The sequence below is a fragment of the Ornithodoros turicata genome, unplaced genomic scaffold, assembly GCF_037126465.1.
Source record: "Ornithodoros turicata isolate Travis unplaced genomic scaffold, ASM3712646v1 Chromosome49, whole genome shotgun sequence".
NCBI lineage: Eukaryota > Metazoa > Arthropoda > Arachnida > Ixodida > Argasidae > Ornithodoros > Ornithodoros turicata.
Window position 1 is genome coordinate 430,277 of NW_026999379.1, and position 19,273 is coordinate 449,549.

Genomic DNA, 19,273 nt, shown 5'->3' on the forward strand with positions numbered 1-19,273 from the left:
CGTATGAAGCTCTGTTGGACGAAAACAACGGCTGGGTTCCACGGAGAGTGTCAACACTTTCTGAAAGTTCAGACTTGGTCTTTGCAAGCTCCATCCTCAAAAAAGCTGTTTCTTTCTCGAGGGACTGAACGGTACGACAAAGCTGCCCGTTTTTCTTGCTCATATCGTTAACAGTGTATGTTAGCGTATCTACCTTTGCCAGCAGAATTGCCAACACATCGTCCTTGAGCAAGAGTCGGTTCCATCATGGGCAGATGCAGACGAGGCAACGGCAACAGGATCCGTAGCGACAGGGTGGCCGTATCGGGGCGGGTGCCGTTTGACAAGAGTACAGCATCTAAAGAATTTCTTCTCTGGGAACAGTCTGTGCATTTGTAAATGCACACATCGTTCACCATAATCCTTAGTCGCGACATTGGCACACTTATCGTGGAAGCATTTTTCACAGGGACCGGCGCATAGTAGCTTCTTCGGCTTGCTGGATACAGCTAGAGAACAGAGCACACAGATGTCCTACCCGCGCGACATGATTCGGCTGAATCTATATTGTTCTCGAGAATTAGCTTGACGGCGAACGCACGTAAATTAAGACGGGTCCGCTTGACGAGCGTGCGCTTTACTGGTGTTACATCCGCATGCCACCACTGAATACCAGTACGCGCATTAGGAGCTGCAACAGAACACGCATCAACATGTTACCCAGGGCTGTATTCTGGAAGGGAGGCGTGACAGCCTTCCTTTCTAGCCACATATATAGAGTAATAACGCCACTTCCGTACCAGATGACCAGCCTTATCTCGCATTGAATAGAATAAGGTCCTGAAATTGTGTTGCAGTTTCTCGATGGCTAAGCTGATCTCAAGGTGTACCAGAGCAAAATAAGTTTCGTCCTTTATCCTGTGTGCAGCTACATGTTTTTTTCTTACTTTTTTTTGTGAAAGTTCGAACAGAACGAACATTGTGCCGTTTTGTTGCCATATGTAAGGGCGAGAAAAAGGAAACTGACAAGGGGGCTTTCAGTACACTAACACGGACTGCGAACACGGTGAGGGAGCTGCAATTGACTTGGGGGAGTTGGCACGGTTCGGAAACGAAAGATGGCAGAAGGAATACTACTGCCAGTTCCGTAGGTGGGTACGTAGACAAGTAGGTTTTTATTGATTTCTGCCAAAGTTTCTTGAAATGCTCTCAATGCACAGGACACAGACGTGCCTCACGGTCCTGCTAGGCATATGTCTATATGTTGTGCACAACCAGGGGTGCTAGACTCGTCAACGCCGAACTAAGTTCAATAGATGACGTCGAGTGGGGAGGAGTTTTGAACTTGGCCAAGTTCAACAAAAATGTTCCCTTTCTCGGGAACCGAAGTTGGGTCTACTTATGCGGATCAAAATCAGTCTGTGAGCGACCCGCCCACTGTCACGAGCATGACAGAGTGAAGAACGCTAAAGTGCACCGCTTCTGTCCGCATTGGTGAAGACTGACATGTACAGCAATACACCCTTCAAGGCGTTAAGGCCAAATCGTACATTTTCAAATATATTTCGGCTGTGCGAACAAACACTAGAATATTTCGGATATCGAGGCGCACAACTGTGCATCGAATCGAATACGGAATTATATGTTTGAATTTTGAATCGAATCAATGTTTCTTCCATACCTAATACATGCAGAAACAGCACGACTTGAAGATGGATCCCATAGTATCACAAAACAGCCTAGCTACCTGGCAATAGCAAACAGAAAACGGAGAACCATTCTTCCGATTCGGGAAAATTGCCGGCCGGGCAGTCCTACGTCAAGTTACCTAAAAGTAAAAAAAAAAAATAAGGCGAAGAGTAAATGAAACGAAACACTCAGTGACCCGTGTTTTCTTATTATCTCCTCACTGTTGCTTCACATAGCTGTGTCGTTTCAACCTTACTGCTGCGATCAGCAGAAGCATGGAAGAGGGAACTGAAGGTAAGACTCATCGTTCCTTTCCACAGGTTTGTACATTACGTGACGGTGAACTTAACGAGGTCGACAATTTGCGCGTCAAAGAAAATTCTGATTTTTTCCCCACCTATTGTCATTGTAGTAGGGTAGTGTGTTTTGTGTTGAAATTGGGGGAAAATACAAAATGCCCTTTCTGTTTCTGACAAGAAGAACAAACAGAAAGAAAACAACAATCAAACAAAATAAATAAAAAAGTTGCGCTGACTTGGCACATGTCAGAGTTCTATTCCGAAAACATTATTTCTCGCGACTGAAAATCGATCAAGTGCTTGCAAGTCACGGCAAAAGTTTGTCGATGATAAACACCAGCGACATCGCAAAGTATATTTTTGAAAGTCTATTTTGTGACACATAACATTAAACATCCGCTGTACTCGCATGTGATGTGTGATATACTTCTACTCAGGATCAGGGAACATAACAACGTTTCAGTTGTAAAACTATTGGCTTCGTATTTCGTTTTTCTATTTATCTGCTCGCTTCTTTTTCAAAACGACCCTGTGTAAACGACCCACTCCTCCCGTGTAACGCCCTCCCGAGGAACTCTTGCGAGCAAATAAATTGAATTGAATTGAATTGAACTGTGTAAATTTAATAACAAGATAAAAAAAGTTGCGCTGACTTGGCACATGTCAGAGTTTTATTCAGAAAACGTTATTTCTCGCGATTGATAATCGATCAAGAGCTTGCAAGTCACGGCAAAAGTTTGTCTATGACAAAGACCAGTGACACCGCAAAGTATATTTTAAACTTGTATTTTGTGACACATAACATTAAACATCCGCCCTATCCGCATGTGTAATATACGTGTATTCAGGATCAGTGAACACAGCAACGTTTCAGTTATGAAACTATTGGCTTCGTATTTCGTTTTTCTATTCATCTGCTCACTTCTTTTTGAAAACGACCCTGTGTAAATTTATAGTTATAGTTAATTTATAGTTATAAAACTACAGCTGGCTAACCTTTTCAGTGACTTTCATCTTCCATCATAAATTGTGTGTCCTTTTTCTGTGCTTTCTTCACGCAGGGACAATGCAAATGAATATTTAGCATTATGCAATAATTATCTGATAGCAGAAATGGGTGTCTTTGTCACAGTTTATTAGCGTGTGCCTGGTTATTTTATTTTTTTCTCTTATAGCTATGCGAGCAAAAGTGCGTGTAATTTTTCGCTGCTCTTTTCTTATTTTCTCTACTGTTACGCAGAAGAAAGCCTCCTGGTAAAAGCTGAATAGTGTGATATCAGTGGAAGAGGGGTTGTTTGTTTGAATTTGTTGGGTGTTCGATATCGTGATGAAGTAAGCAGTGCTTAATTTTGCAGTCATGGGTTTTTGAGCAGAAATGCTGGTATCTGAGCACGCAGTAGAAATTCCTATATTTCTCTGCTCCCTAAGAAAATTTCTGCGATGTTTTCCAAGCAGACCGCGTTTAGTTTACGCAAAATAGAAAAAAGTTGTGTATGCTCTATGATGATCCGCCGCAGGCTTAGGCCTTTTCCCCGATGATCAGTATTTTGTATGCGATGTCGCATGTCTGGACTTGTTCAGTAGTGTCTTTCTTGCTGCAATATTTACCCTTCGCTAGTTGCTGTCATGTTGTGGTAGCCGCGTATAGCGATAAGAGGTGATTCTCCGATTATTCCTGAGCTGTTCAACTTAAGCCTTTTCCATGTTCACTTAAGGAAATTTGTGTATCCCTGTCCTGTGCTTTCTTTGAGCAAGGGCAATGCGACTGTGTATGTGGCATTATGCAAGAATTATCTGGTGGCAGAAATGGGTGTCTTTTTCTCAGTTCGTTAGCGTGCGCTACGGTTTCTTGCAGTTACAGCTATTGGGATACAAATGCGAGTAATTTTTCGCGGTCGTTTCTTCTTTCACGGCTTTTACTCAGAATGTAGGTGAGGGGAAAAAGTCAGCATCCAGGTAGAGCAGGAGAAAGCCGCTCGGCAGAGGAGAGTTCATGAGAATGGAATTCGTCTGTTTTTTGTTATATGTTGTTGAGTGTCAGTATTCACTTTGCTCGATATGTTGATGGAGTAAGCTGTATGCAGTTATAAGTATTTGTGCAGAAATCCTGGTATGTGAGCGTGGAGGAGACATTCCAAGAAAGCACCTCTCCTTGTGCATTCCTGAGCTTCTGTGTGCGCGCGCGTGCTTTTTTCCTGGTTTACGACGTCATCATGGCATGTTGGGGCTTGTTTAGCAGTGTTGCAATTTTACCCGCCGCTATTATCTTGTTGTTATCTTGTGTTAGCCGCGTAGCGACGTGCGGTGACTCTGCTATTATTCCTGAGCGCTCCGTCTTAAGCCTTTTCTTTTCTCGCTTAAAGGAATTCGTGTGCCCTTGTCCTGTACGAAGGGACAATGCGGCTGTGTATGTAGCATTATCTGGTAGCAGACATGAGTGTCTTTTTCTTAGTTTATTAGCATATATATGCTAATAAACTAAGAAAAAGATCGCTGGTTTGTCCCTTCAGATGACGCACCCTGGAAGTCGCTGAATAGGCATGTTAGCTTAGCTCAATTGGTAGAGCCCTGGACCGACAATCCAGATGTGGGTTCGAGACCTACAGCTGGCTAACCTTTTCAGTGACTTTCATATTTCATCGTTAATTTCTTAGGCAAATTGAGGCTTTGTATGTGTTTGTCCCTTCTATGTTGTTCCAGCCGCAGAACATCAGTTCTTTCATGTTCATTGTCAGCGATCACAACAAAAGCGAACAGGCACAAAGGTTGGTGCCTACTGAGTGTACCTTCAAAATAGTTTGGCCAAATACCCTGTATTTACAGAGAAATACATTTTTTGTTTGCGTCCAATCGTCCGCTCAAACCGATGACGTCACGGCCAGCTTTCGCTTTGGCTCTTCTTGACTTGTTGACTTGCTCGCGGTTTCGCAATCGCCAGCAATCGAAATTGAGAGTCGCCCGTACATACAAGCATTTGATTCTCATGGTTTTCATTCGGCTGGTAAGTATATGCAACTTCGTCCAATGTGTCACCTTGTGAGAGATGTGGTGTGCGAGAACTCTGAGAATGCCGTACTCCCCGCCGTACCGCCAACGTACCGCTGACATTCCCTCCACCCCACCACCACGCAATGCTGAGCGGAGTTGACCCAGCGCTCGCTTTCCGCATGCCTGCACATATCTCTCGTCAAGATGCCGCATTAGTTCATCGAATGCGCCTCGATGTGGCCTTCACGGCACAGTGGTGCTACCGCTTATATTTATCTAGTCTACAGAGCATACCATTGAGCAGTGTACTTGGATTGTGTTTCAGAGTGAGAAAGCTAGCGAGTTGCCATTGTGTCATCCCCCATGGTAATGTAGAATGGAATGCCGTATGTTCGCCCCATACAGATAAAGCTTTGAGACTGCCAGAAAACAGCATACCTCACACCAGCGACCAAGAACAAGGTCGATCATCTGAGACAGTTGCCTCTTCAACGTTTCAGTTCTGGGTAACTTACTTTCGCTGTCTTGTGAAAGTCACTAAAAACTGTCGCTTATCATAAAAGCATGGATTAGCAATATCATTCATTTGCTTCCCGCAATGAGCACAGTGTGCTTCTTGTAGCTGGTCCAGTTGTTAAATGTTTGTATTTCGCGCGAGTCCTCATAGCTCAAGCAATACCCAAACAACCTTTTCTCGTACCTAACGAGGTACTTTAAACTATCGCTATCGCAGTTCGAACGTTTCTCGCATTCCAACTTTAGTTAACTCGCGAGGCTCACATGGACTCTCTTCAATGGTCAGTAACACGTAGTCTTTACCATCACAGGTAACCACAAGGTAGACAAAGCAGATATTTTGTGACTTTGCGGTTGAAGTTCTAACGTTTATCTATTCTGGGTGGGATCCCTCTTACATGTTCATAGAGCACGCATGTATTCCAAATTCTTGTCGTCGTTTGGTAGGATATAAATAATAACAATGCAGAGGAATGTACAAGCAGTTAACCATACTTAGTAAAAGGGCTCATGACCCTGTAATGAGAAATATATTTTCTTGCTCCCATAAAATTTATATTGTCTTCCATTTCTTAATTTTGAAGTCCGCTAAGTATATCAGATAAATTGCCGTTGGTGTACTTTATGAAAACACTGTTCTATATTGTCGTGTTCTATATATGTCGATAGGTATTGTGATAGCTGTGCTTTATCAAGTGTTATGGCTAATTTTAATAATATCTCTTGTGCGTGCAATTTTAGTATGCTTTCGTATGATTTTCACTTGACTTTTATGTGTTGTGATTGCTCACTTCCCACCATTTCAGACTCTGTATTTCAGTACTTGAGCATCTCCTATGTTCTGTATGTGCCGCTATTACTTTTACTAGTTTCTGTTATGTTGTTGGTTGTGTTTCAATTTGTGGTGCGCACCTATACGCAACTGCTGTTCATGGGCAACATAAAAATACAGTGTAAAACAGTGTAAAAGAAAATAACACAATTTCAGGTAATAATAGCCCTTTTTTCTACCAGAGAAACAGCCTATGTTACCGGAAGATGTTACTCCACAACCTTAATACATCACTTTAGCCATGTTTTATTAAGCGCATTGTTCCAAGAAGGGACGACGATAGAGGATATGACATTGTCATTCATGTTATGTCTCGAATCACAATCTGAAACCTGGGAATATCGGAGTAATATAGGGCAGCACTGCAGAACATTGGCAAAAGTGGCATGTCAATACTGGAGCAATATGCGCAATAGTGAGAGAACATTAGCAATACTGGCGTCCCCATATTTGGCCCCAATATTAGTGTTACAATTGTCACATTGGGGCGATATTGGACCGCTATTGGACTAATATTGATGTGCTGCTTGTGGAGCCTCCTCCGGTGATGAGCCTACAATGATCTACATGTACCAACAGGACCAATTCGCCTTAGTAATTACTATTAGCATTCTTGTTGGTGACATCATGACATGTGGTCAGCGTACCATGGAGCTCTTGCTGCACGCTAAAACGTCACGAAGGTAGCATCTCTTCGAGTCTGAGGAGTAACGGACGACGGCAAAGTGGAAGCTGCAAAGAAGCGGACGATAGGGACTCAAAGCCACCAAGCACGCGTCTCGACTTTATTTTGACCAGCACGGGCTACACTGCGGGAACGAGATGACACAAATGGAGGTCCGTCTTGTCACATCTTTCTCGTCTCCACCTTTCATTTGGCATCGTCTCGTTGCTCCCGAGGCTCAAACGAATACCACCTCATCACATTTACATTAGCTAGCATGCGTCCTTCCTTTATGTTTTACATTATGCGATGTTTGTAATCGCGATTTCACAAACTACAGGTGGCACCCCGAACTTTCAAGATGGCGGACGAAAGGAGGCGTCCGACCAAAGCCAGCGTAGGGAATGCGGCGTCGGCCAAATTATGTTCATTTGCTTCAGTTTCTAATACCCACAAATTGGCATGTTTCATAAAAAAGGAATCAATTTTGTCTGCTGGCCATCTTATGCTGTGCAGTAGCAGTTTCCGTAGTCGGAGTTTGTTTACATACCGTCAGAAGTCGAGCGAACAAGGGAAGCATTTTTGAATCTAACAAGGCAAACAGAGGAGCAGAGTTGCTGAGAAGAGTGAGGTAGCATATGTTTTGGAATGTGGATTAGTAGTCTGCAAGGAAATACATGTTTGAGTTTCTCCTTCGATAATCTCGTTATATTTACATGTGAGTATTGCAAAGGAACAGCAGCTCCGTTTAAAGTGTAGTGTTTCTAGGAATTAGATATCTTTTGTCGGAACTTTGAAACACAAGTAATCATAAAAAATGTAATGCAAAGTTAAGGTTCACATGGGCTTTTTCAAGAGCTCAGGGTGACACTACATTCCTCGCATCACCTCCAGCAATGGGGTAGAGTATCGCCCGGGCGATGAAACTCCTCACCCATCATCCCGAAATAAAGTTGTTGTTTGTTTACATTGTGTGGTGATGACAAAACGTGCTATGCGACGTTGGCTCCGACCCTGATGTTTGCAGAACTCTATGACTGTATGACAAAAGCATACGTGAACAATACATATTTTGAAAATCATTGGCACGCATGCGTATATCTGACACCTTGTCTTGACTCAACATCATACACGTGCAACTATTTAACATGCAAGAGATGCTTTGGCAAAGTGAAGTATTCGTTTTCTGCACTGCTCGTGGTATTCACATACAACTTGGTGTGGTATTTTTAGCTTTGCGAGTTATTCGTTGATACGTGTGCGGCACAAGAACAGAAGCTGTCTCTCCCATAGTGGAAGTTAGTCCCTCCATAGTGGATAGTCCATAGTCTCATAGTCTCTCCATAGTGGAAGCAAGGTGATATTGTTAACTATGCCTGAGGTCTGAAAAGGCATACATGTCAACACGAGAAGGAAATTCCGGTTCCTGGTTCTGTATTGCTAAGATTAATATTAAGATAAGATCGGGGTGACAGAGTTGACCAGGAAGCTCGTGCGATGGGTTCACACATGGGGCTTCCGTTCTGTTCTCCTTGATTAAAAAATTATTAAAAGAAAGCGTGGGGTATTCCCACAGGCTGAGAAGAAATTAGTAGTGTAACATTCCTCTTTTCGATTTCGATAGGTTCTTTGCGGCATTCTGTCCATAAGCAAGAGAAACGTGTACCGCCCTACCGCTTCCCTGTCCGGGCGTGGGGTGATCGGACCTCTTCTCGCAGCTTTCCGCAATCGCCGCCAGGTGGCGACGGCTTCGCTGGAATCGCGCTCTACACTGTATATGTTTGCAGCATAATTGCGACACAGGCATCTACACAAGATTTACCCACGCACAGAGTAACGTATGAACGGCCATTGAATGGACGTCTCTTGTAAGAGCGTCACCTTAGAGTCACAGACGCAGGGAACAGTTTTATGGCGGCGTACTTCCATGACAGGAATTTACGTCTAGCTCGCACCTTATTAAACAGAGTTTCACCTACCATGTCGCCGGTTGATGAGCAATTTGTGCCGTCGACTGCTTTCGCCCTTCTCTGATAATATCCCGAATGATCGTGCTGCATCTTGCACGGAATCCAACATCTGTCGAACTCTCTAGTCTGTATAAAAAGAACATACTGAACATTTATGGACATTCTTGTATCTTATAGTTCTTCGTATGTTTCTCAACACTTAGGCATAAGTCATTTTCGCCTCTGTGTAGGGTCGTCGGGAAAATTTTCCCATCTTGAAGATTTTAAAACCGGAAGGCTCTCCTAACGAATGCAGGTAACGAAACGACAAATATGAGCTCTGAACACATTTCATGCAAGTATTTCACAAAAGTAAGTAACACACTCAAGTAACACATTTGAAGTACAAATCTAAACTCAGACAGGAGCCTCGACTCCTTTTTCCTTTTATACTTCACTCGCTCTGCACAGGGGCTTTCAGATGCCTAGGTTCCCTAAAAATTCATTCAACATCACATCACGATCGGATTTCAACGCAGCACATCACATCACATACCACAAACCATGACATCATAACCCATAATTCAACTTCATTTTCAGAGCCCATTGCATCACGGCCTCTTATTCATCTTCAAAACCCATAACGCCGACTTCAACTTAAGACCCCATCATGTGTTTGCAGTTGAATTCCTATGATGGGTTCTGAGCTCGGCGATGGATTCTGAAGTTGAAGTCGATGATGGCTTTTGAATTTGAATTCGACGACTTATGTTGTGTCCGCTGCATAGCTGCACGAACTCACTCATGAGCGCAAAGGAAAATAGCACACCTTAAAGCGTACCCGTATTCCTTTTCGTCACTTTGTTAGTGCTATTGCGGTTGCTGTGAACCATGTAAAACTTGCTGCCAACCATTTACGACTTTGGTTCTGGTAGCCCACATGTTGGATTCTCCATTTTAAAGGGGTGATATGTTGTGCTTTATGGTTGTATATTTTAATCACTAGAATCGCAGCGAAGCGCGATTAAATTCGTTAGTTGTCACTTTCGAAAGTCTTGCAGAGATTGGAGTGGCAGACTTTAAAGGGCACCCAAACTCTCCTACGATGATTTCGTTATTGCTATTGCGGGTCCTGTGAGTCATGTAGAATTCCCTGCCTACCGTTTACCACTTTGTACTGATGGCCCACATGTTGGTATTGTGCGTTTTATTGGGGTGATCTGCGCTGTGTTTTAGGGTTTCATATTTCATTCACTACGATCGCAGCGAGGCGCTGTTAAAAGCCGTTAGTTGTCACTTTTGAAATACTTTCAAAGAGGGGAGTAGCACACTTTAAAACCAGCGGCATGGCCGAGTGGGCTAGGGCGTCAGCTCGTTGGTGGTAACCAAGGTCGTGCTAAAGACTGGGAGGTGGTGGGTTCGAATCCTACCACCGGCTGTGCTGTCTGAGGTTTTCCCTGGGTTTTCCGAAGACTTTCCAGACGAATGTCGGCACAGTTCCCCCTGAAGTCGGCCCAGGACGCATACTAACCCCCCTGTCTCCCACTTCTTCCTGCTGTCCTCACTCCATCTCTACGCCGCTCATAGCCACAGTTGCTTCGCGGCGCTAACACGCAATAAAAAAGCACACTTTAATGGGCACCCGAACTCCCTTTCCGTGATTTCGTTATTGCTATTGCGGATGGTGTGCACCACGTAAAATTTGCTGCCTACCATTTACCACTTAAGTACCGGTGGCCGGCATGTTGGTGTCGTACATTTTAAAGGGGTACCGTGCCGTGCTTTTGGTATTCATTATTATAAGCATAGTAACGGCTTATCACTACTGAAATACGTTATACGGGGAGTCCCAGCTAAATGTGACCATATTTGCTAAAAATACATGTATCACTTTTCCCGAGATGGAATCAATTGCAATATAGCATATGCTGAAGGACACTCCCTAGGAGGGCATTAGCAGACTCCTAAGGCAATGTCTTAATTAACATTCAATAATTAACTTTTTAATTATAAAAGCTACGAAGTTGTTCCAATGCGAACATCTGATCTCTTCTGTCACCAGATACCAAATCCGTTTTCAGAACAAAAATCCGTTCGATAGATCGTTCGCGAAAAATTCGTGAAAGAACGCCATTCTATTCTTTATTTTATTTATCGGGCACCCCTAGAGACGCGTCTTTCCTTCACCCCCAATACGAGAGGATGAAAGAGTACACTATCGCCTCTTGCGTCCTGAAAGAAGATTATGAGAAAACAGAAAATGCAGCCCAAGATAAGGGCTTTGCGATAGGGTTACCCGATACATTTGTTTTTGTTTTGTTTCCGCAAGTTAAAGCTAATCTTCGACGCATGATGCGCCACTGTGCTCTTTCATCCTCTCGTATTGGGAGTGAAGGGAAGACGCTTCTTCGAAGATGCGCAATGAAAAAGATAAAGAAAAAATTGGTGTTCCTTCACAAATTTTTGCGGACGATCTATCCAACGGATTTTTGTTCTGAAAACGGTTTGGTATCTGGTGAACGAAGAGATCAGATGTTCTCATTGGAGCAACTTCGTAGCTTTTATAATTAAAAAGCTAATTATTGAAAGTAAATTAAGACATTGCCTTAGGAGTCTGCTTATAGGAAGTGCCCTTCAGCATACGCTATATTGCAATTGATTTCATCTCGGAAAAAGTGATAGATATATTTTTAAAAATATGGTCACATTTAGCTGGGACACCCCATATTATCCGTGCACGCCAGCGAGTTCAGCCCTCTTGTTATCATCTGTTTAGTCATCTTTCTTTGTCGCTGGGACTGCCACAAGGTAAGGTGTTGTTGTATCTCCTAGGAGTATACCTTGCAAGTCTCTCCTGCTCTGCTCTGTCACGTTCTCTTCTTTATAGTAAGAGGCCGTTTTCACTTTTTTATCAGCACCATGAGTAGATTAAGTAGCACACAAACCCACCTCGCAACGTAGTCGCCCTATTTAACTGAACGAACAACGAGCCCATAGTTGGTCACTTAATGATTCTGGAGGACGCACAACACTGCAACCGCCCATCTTCCGCTTGCACATCCTTTTCTTTTCTTGTCTTTTTTTTTGGGGGGGGGGGCATAACAAGGTTCCTGTGCGTCCTATGGTTTACTAGGCACTCATCGTCTTGCAATTGCGTAGTACCATGATCTGAGACTATATATAAAGCGCCGGCAGGCAGCCAATAGAGGGTCCTCAAGCGAACATCCGTACGCAAAGCTCCATACAGGAGGAGGGGAGGAGTCACGTTTAATACCTTGCCATAAAAATGTGTCTGCACCCACAGTTCCCGTGGCGCCATCCATGGCGGACTTTTCGGGGGAACCCACAGGAATTTCCCAGAGCATAGCACTGTAATGTATTGCGTTACGCTCAAACTTCGTCCAAATAGAGTGTCCAGTCAGGACTCAGTCATCCTTGTTCAGGACTCAGTCATCAGTGTTGTGGATTTGAAATTTCCGATTTGGTTTAAATCCTGATTTAAGCCCACAACTGAGACTGGCAGATTTTATTTGGATTTGATTGGCTTTATTAGGAAGAGGATTTGGATTGAATCACATTTTTGCTTGGGATTTGGGCTTGGTTTGAATCACGTTTTTTCTCATCGATTTTGATTTTGATTTACAAAATTCGTTGTCAAATTCAGCCCATATCCATGGGTGATGTGCATGCTTGCGCGACTGTGGCACACGATAGCTCCAACTCTGGCTGCCTATGCTATATACTGTGTAATGAAATGCCAGTGATGGGCGGAGCAACTCAAAATTGTACATGAAGTCAAGTACCAAGTATATGTTACCTGTTTGTACAGTACAAAGTACCATGTACAAATGCACTTACAGTAAAGTACCAATTCCTTCGCAAAATACCTTAAGGTACTCATCAAGTACATCACAAATTTGGATGGTATCGCTGGACGTTTGACTCTTGGTAGTGGTACAACTTGAGGAAAATATGTTTCGACTTCTATCTTTGGAAAGCTTCTTGCTAGTATTTCCCCCAACTGTTGGTTAGAACACTTTAATATTTTACAGCTCACTCATTAATATAAACAGCAAAACTATCACTTTGCGATCATGTTTTGCGTTTGTATTGCCAATTCGGCACTTGAGTACTTGAAAGGAAGGTACCGAAGGAAAGTACTTAAGCACCGTATATGAACTGAAATGTGCTCTAAGAAATGTATACACGTACTGAGGAATGTACTTAAAGTAGTACTAGAGTACTTTCTACTTCAAGTACTTCCCATCACTGTGCAATGCAGAGAGTAGATACAACCACTTCAATATTAAAATTGGCCACTGAGGAAACCTCGGCGACTCTACATAGGATAAACTTGTATTACACAAGTTTACTTCGTTATATTAAATATCCTAATCAGGATAAAAGGATGCTCTCCTTGTACCGCCCGAACACTGCAACGACGTTTTTGCACGCTGTTTACGTCAATTTACGGCCTTCCTGCGTGAGAAAAAAGAAGCTCTAGATCTAAGATTTTATCCTTCGAACTCCCCACCAATTTATGGCCGTGCTGCATCACCATGCTGCTCTCCGACTTCTTTATTTCACGTTGTCATTTGCATTCGTTCGCACGGAAATAAATGTATGAGGCAGGTGTACCGTATCAAGACCAGCGACAAGGAAGTAATATACAAGGTGTTTCTCGCAGCGCAATATTCGTCCTGCAATAAAGTTTGCATTTCTCTTTGACGCAGCATATGCTCATGGAGCTCCACTGATCTCGTATGTTATAACAACTTTATCGTGAGAGAATGAATGGGGAGTTTCAACGCCAGGGGCGATACTCTACCCTATTGCTGGTGGTGATGTGGGCAATGAAATAATGAGCCCCTTCACAATAAGGATCGAAGTCCAATGTTATCCGAAAAGGTCAAGAGAGCTTTGAGGGCAGAGCGTTGGTGGGCTGTATTTGGTCAGGGACCAAGCAATTTTGAGAGAGGTCTTTTTCTCAGTTAGGCAACTGTTGGGAATTAGCAATTCTGTGTCAAAATCCAAGCTTCGAAAACTGCGCTGGATTCTGAACCCATTTCACAGCTGTTGAGAGCGTTAGTTCCTCTTCCGGATTTGCAATGGACTTGAGAAATCCGGATTTAGAAATGAATTTGATTCGGCGTATTGAAAATAAATCCGGATTTAAAGTGATTTAATTTACTCCAATACATTTAAATCCGGACTCGATTTGGATGTGATTTAGCTCCTTCTGCAAACTTTGTGCCAACTAAAAAAGTCTAAAGCTAGTGCTAAAAAAGTCCCCGATTGCAAAGGTAATGAATGAAGCTTAGGTGATTAGCAGTCGTGTAGTTGCGGACTTTCTTCGAGAGTATGCCCGCGCTGCCGTTGAACTCAACTGGAAGAACGACATATATCCTGCTGTCGTTCTTTATTTTTATAAAACTGCCATAAAGGCTAAACATAAGCATCCTAAATGTCTCGTACGACTGCCGTGAAATCTTCGAACATCAAAACGGGTCGGAAAAACTGTTAAGAAATACATAATTTGGAAGTCCTTTCTTTCTCATGGAGAATGCGACGGCTTTGTTGCGAAAAGCTCACCGCGTGTTGTTGCGTGCAGCGATGCAGCAGCGGGAGCGGAATTGCCTGTGGTTCTGCCACTCGTTTTTTCATTTTGTGAATGCTGATCTACATTTTTTGCCTAAATGCTTTGCCATCTACCTTTTTGCCATCTACCTTTTTGCGTAAAAGTGGTGCTATTAGAAAATTGACATGTTACTGCATAGCTCAGTTTTTTTTTCTAGATCAGTTGTGGTGTCCTTGAAGAACAGGTTTACGAATACGGCGAATTTTGAAGAAGCATGACTTATTCTGACGCATGTTCCACCTCTTCAGTAGCGTAAACAAGCAAATAAACTACACTACAAAGGGAGCAAAAATAACCTTCCTTTTGATGCAAAATTGCTATGTCCGATATGTATACTTTATTCGTAAACCGACTACAAGTATTGAGAGAAATCACAGTAGGTAGCATTTTTGCGATAATTTAAGTTACGCAGTAAACGCAAGTTTTAATAATTATTTGAATACGGTAACGGTCTGTTGTACGTTGAATATATAAGAAAAGAGTACAGAGTGACAGTTCTAAACAGGGCGACTGAGGTGCCCTCAAAGGGCAGGGAGAGCGCTATTTGGAGACGCGCTGTTGTTCACGCGGGGGAGTATCATTCTTTACTTTCATGACCGCTGCACATCGGATTCAAAGACTGGTGAACTTGTTCATCACACACGATATGGTTTCATATAAAAAATGATGTGGAATATCGGAGAACCCTAGGGGACATCGTTGCCAGAATTGAGCTTAAATCCCCCCGTAAGCACCTTCCCGTGTGCTAAAACTCACGAATTGTATATAAATCTTTTTTACCGCTCTTAATAAGACCACCAACAAAAATCTCAGTACGTGCTACTCTGAAACGATTTCTTTCCCCTCATAGTAATGAAGAACGCGAGGTGGCCTTCCCCATCTGCCGGATATAACCTCCACTGTCATCGCATTTCTTGGACGAGCCATTTCTAATAAGCGCACGGATGGCTCCCATCTTTCCATTTGGCGCAGTTCTCAACACAGAATCATAACCGAAAGCAACTGTTCTGAGGCTGAATCAAATGAACACACACGAATACAACACGAGCCTCCAACGCCTAGGAACATGAAGATTCAAATAGAGCCCACCACTGTCTAGTTTTTCAAACGGCTGCCTGATTTCAACAGAACCATACACCGTATTGTTCACCTGCTCGTAAGGTTAGGTTAGGTGCCCTCCCCCCCCCCCCTTCGCCACTACCGCGAAGAACTTCCGATGCCGCTCGATGCGGACGTATTGAATGCGCAAACTGGCTGTGCTCTGCTCAGTACTTCCCTTGTGCATTTCTCTTCCACTTTGTACACCTGAAGTACCGTGCCGACCACTGGCAGCTCAAACAAGCTTGACAAAACAAAACAACACCGAAATATATTTGTGTATTTTCGACTCCTTTACAGTCGTGATTAAAAAAATAAAAGAAGGAGCTGCCGGTGCTTTCATTTTGAGACATTCGCGCAGAACACCTGGCTGAACCAGTTTCCTAAACCACAGCAAAAATGTGGACGCCAGTCGCTGACGCGGAAGAACGAGCTTTCCACCAAATCATGATGCAGCTACAAGCGGCCTCCGAGCTGAGCCAGCATGCCAAACAACAGCTCTAAGGCGCACACGCACAGCCCAAACCGTGCGTACGGTCACGCGCTGCCTCCACATCCGCCATTGGGAAATGAAATACAGAATAGAGGGGAAAAGCTAACTGGAAGAGTGCCTTTTGGACCGAGAGAAAACAGCGATGGCGCCACACTGCAGAGAATACTTGCACTACCAAACCACTATTTTTATGCGCAGGGATCTGGAAACTAGTGTAAGTTTGTCGAATTTGTTGATTGAAATCAGTTCTTATATTGTTACTGTGGGGAATGACATATTTTGGCCGAGATACCGCAGCCGTCCGTGCCGTGCCCAGCGGTTTTGCTGCATCTCCAATAGACTACCATGTATTCGAAATCTGACAAACTTTATTTCGCCAAAAATGAGTGGTTCGCTTCAGGCATTCAAGAATGTGTCATTCCGTAGCAAAAACTCGAGAGGGACATGCTTGTACCTGTTTTGTGTAGAAATTTAGCGTGGTTTACGACATCCCCGCCAACAAAAGTTCCCCATAAACTTTCTTAAGAGGTGAGTCCGACTTAAAGATTTTCAGTTCGCCTTACACATGCGTTGTCTGTGGTTTGTTCCTTCTCCTGTCCTCAAAGGTTCCATCACCACTGACCGAGCAACGTGCGTGAACCACGTCTATCAAATGACGCCTCTGGATCGTTACTTAGAGTGGCGCAAATCATGAAAAAAACTTTAGGGTGATCCATCCATCGATTCCTTTGAAATGCGTCAGTATAGCCCCTTTCGAAACGCCTTACGGTAATTCCTTTGGTTAAACGGTAACACGAACCCCGAAACGCAAAAATAGGAAGAAAAAGGAGGAGCCAAAGAACAGAAGCAAATGGGGAAAGACGAAGCAAAAGAAAGGAACCGAAGAAAATGAAGCAAACTGCAAACCGTATCTGCAATTCCGTCGTCCTCGGTCTCCTGAGCTTGGCGATCCATCGAGACACAGCACCGCTACGAGACAATTTTCTGGGCGCCACCTTAATAGTGCACGGGGTCTGTGCGCTCAAACGAGACGACACCAATGAAGCACAAAACAACAAAGCGCACGTTCTTGTTGGTGTTGGCGCTTCGTCGCGTTGGTCTCGTCTCGTATTAGCGCTTTTACTCCTGTATGCACTTTCTCTCTACTAAGAGTGCAGCATAATTATTTTTGATTTCGATACATTCTTTGTTTTCGGCATTCTATCCAAAAACAAGAGATACGTGTACCGCTTCCCCTGCCCGGACGTGCTCGACTGCTGGACCCGCTCTCGCAGCTTTCCCAAATCGCCGCTAGGTGGCTCCAACTCCTGCAATTGCTACCGCCAGAGAGCACCGTGGCTGCAAAGGTGTGCCGTTCGGAGCGCGGGCAATGGGAATTGAGGAGCAAAGCGTGAGCATGGAGGATAGTTATCACATCTGCTTCCAATATCTGGTTTAGTAGCAAAAGCACTAACCGGTGAAGATAGTAATATTACAGATGCTGCAATGGATGCTACCCTCAGGAAATATTAATTGCGCCAATATGCGTCAGTGGACGTTGAGCGTTCAGTTTGAGTGACAAAGCACAACTAACGGCCCGCGAAGTTGGAAACGGTCTTTGTATGTGTGTAACACTAGGCGTCCCGTTGAGTGCTGCACTTATGAAGCGTGCTTGCATTCGTGAATATCTCTTTCCCCTCTCTTATTGAACTGAAGAAATAAAGGTATCGTCGCATCAAATGTATTCATTTTGTCTTTCCTCATCTCAGGAGTAAATATTCCTATGGTAAGTAATGACTGTGCCTATATGTGCCTCTCAGACATTTTTACTGCCTATTTTAGGCAGTAAAAGGCGTAAAAAGTAAAAAAAAACATTAGGCGCCTAAAACTACGTTTTTAGTGCATGAACATCTGAACTCATAGAAATTACCTTCACCGCATAGCACGCCCCTAAGCAGCCACCATCTCGAATGATATATTCATCTGCCCTAATATGTTTAGAACGGAAGGCCAACGTCTTTTTTTGACACATATGTTGTTCATAATTGTCACAAAAAAAGGCGTACGCCTCCCGTTTTCAACCAATCAGGTCATGTAACAATATCATTCGAGAATATGGTTGGCTAGGAGCGTGCTATGCGGTGAAGTTCATTTTTAAGAGCGTGGTCTGTAGCCACAACTCTCACGGACTTCCACAAGACTGTGATTATAGTTCCCATGGAATTCATCCTAGGGCCACAGTTGTCTGGCTACCTTACGCCATGAGTTACTATTGCTTTACATCGCAACTTAGACTTATCGAATCTGAAAAAAACAATGGTTACACAAATGGAAACTATTTGGGCTTACCCTGTCATAAACATGGGGGTACCCGGACTTAGCATGAGCGATGTTGCATATCCTGTCCAGCGTTGTTATAAACCCAGGCAGTTTTCGGGATCCCTCCACCTCCATGTATGTGTTGTTCCTGGACAAACATCTCCGTGAAGGCAGCCTGCATGGGTGAGAAACCAAGACGTCTGAGTGAAGAGAGGGGTTATGTGATGTCCCACAATCCTCCAGTGAGTACGTCGCCAGTTAGAATTTTTTATCACTTTCAGTGAAATACCCTGTATGAAGGGATAGTATTGTTGTCTCGGCACTAAAACAAAACACTGGGGAAAAATTGGCAGACTTGTCACTTCCAAGGATACTTTGCCACATTTTGGGTCTCGTCACTACACAAGTGCTCAGCATGTCATGTCTAAAGCATTGTCGTTATCACCTCGTGGTTGCCATGTACAACCTTCTCTTCTCTAGCGGCATTGTGAAGCCATTCAGGACGAAACTACCGATTTCAGTATGCCTACACATCCCTGACATCAGGAAAAACTAAGCCAAAAGTACTGCAGTGGTAGGACAGTTAAGGCTGCGTCACACTCATGCGATATGTACTTCACGAAAGATGTTATCCACAGACGAGTCTGTCACTGCTCACGGTTCATCGTCAGCCTTCTACGTCCCACAAGCATACCTCGGCATTTCGGGACTCGGAACTCATGATGACAATCATCTGATAAGGTGTGAACTCAGACTAGGGCCATGAACTTACGTGAGGTTGACATGGCGTATCCTGAGTTTGATAGTGCTACATATTAGCGCACTCACCA

At 43.6% G+C, this 19,273-nt stretch overlaps 1 protein-coding gene across 4 annotated transcripts in view; it reads right to left on the reverse strand.

Annotated features, from left to right (window-relative positions):
* Positions 1 to 19,273, reverse strand: part of LOC135374244 (venom metalloproteinase antarease TserMP_A-like) — a 155,959-nt gene that overhangs the window by 3,987 nt on the left and 132,699 nt on the right. For all 4 annotated transcript variants that reach the window (XM_064607245.1, XM_064607244.1, XM_064607243.1 and 1 more), the window contains exons 12-13: positions 18,474 to 18,618; positions 8,947 to 9,063 (exon numbers count right to left, since the gene is read on the reverse strand). In XM_064607245.1, the coding sequence (XP_064463315.1) occupies positions 8,947 to 9,063; positions 18,474 to 18,618 (262 nt within the window). The remainder of the gene's footprint in view (positions 1 to 8,946; positions 9,064 to 18,473; positions 18,619 to 19,273) is intronic.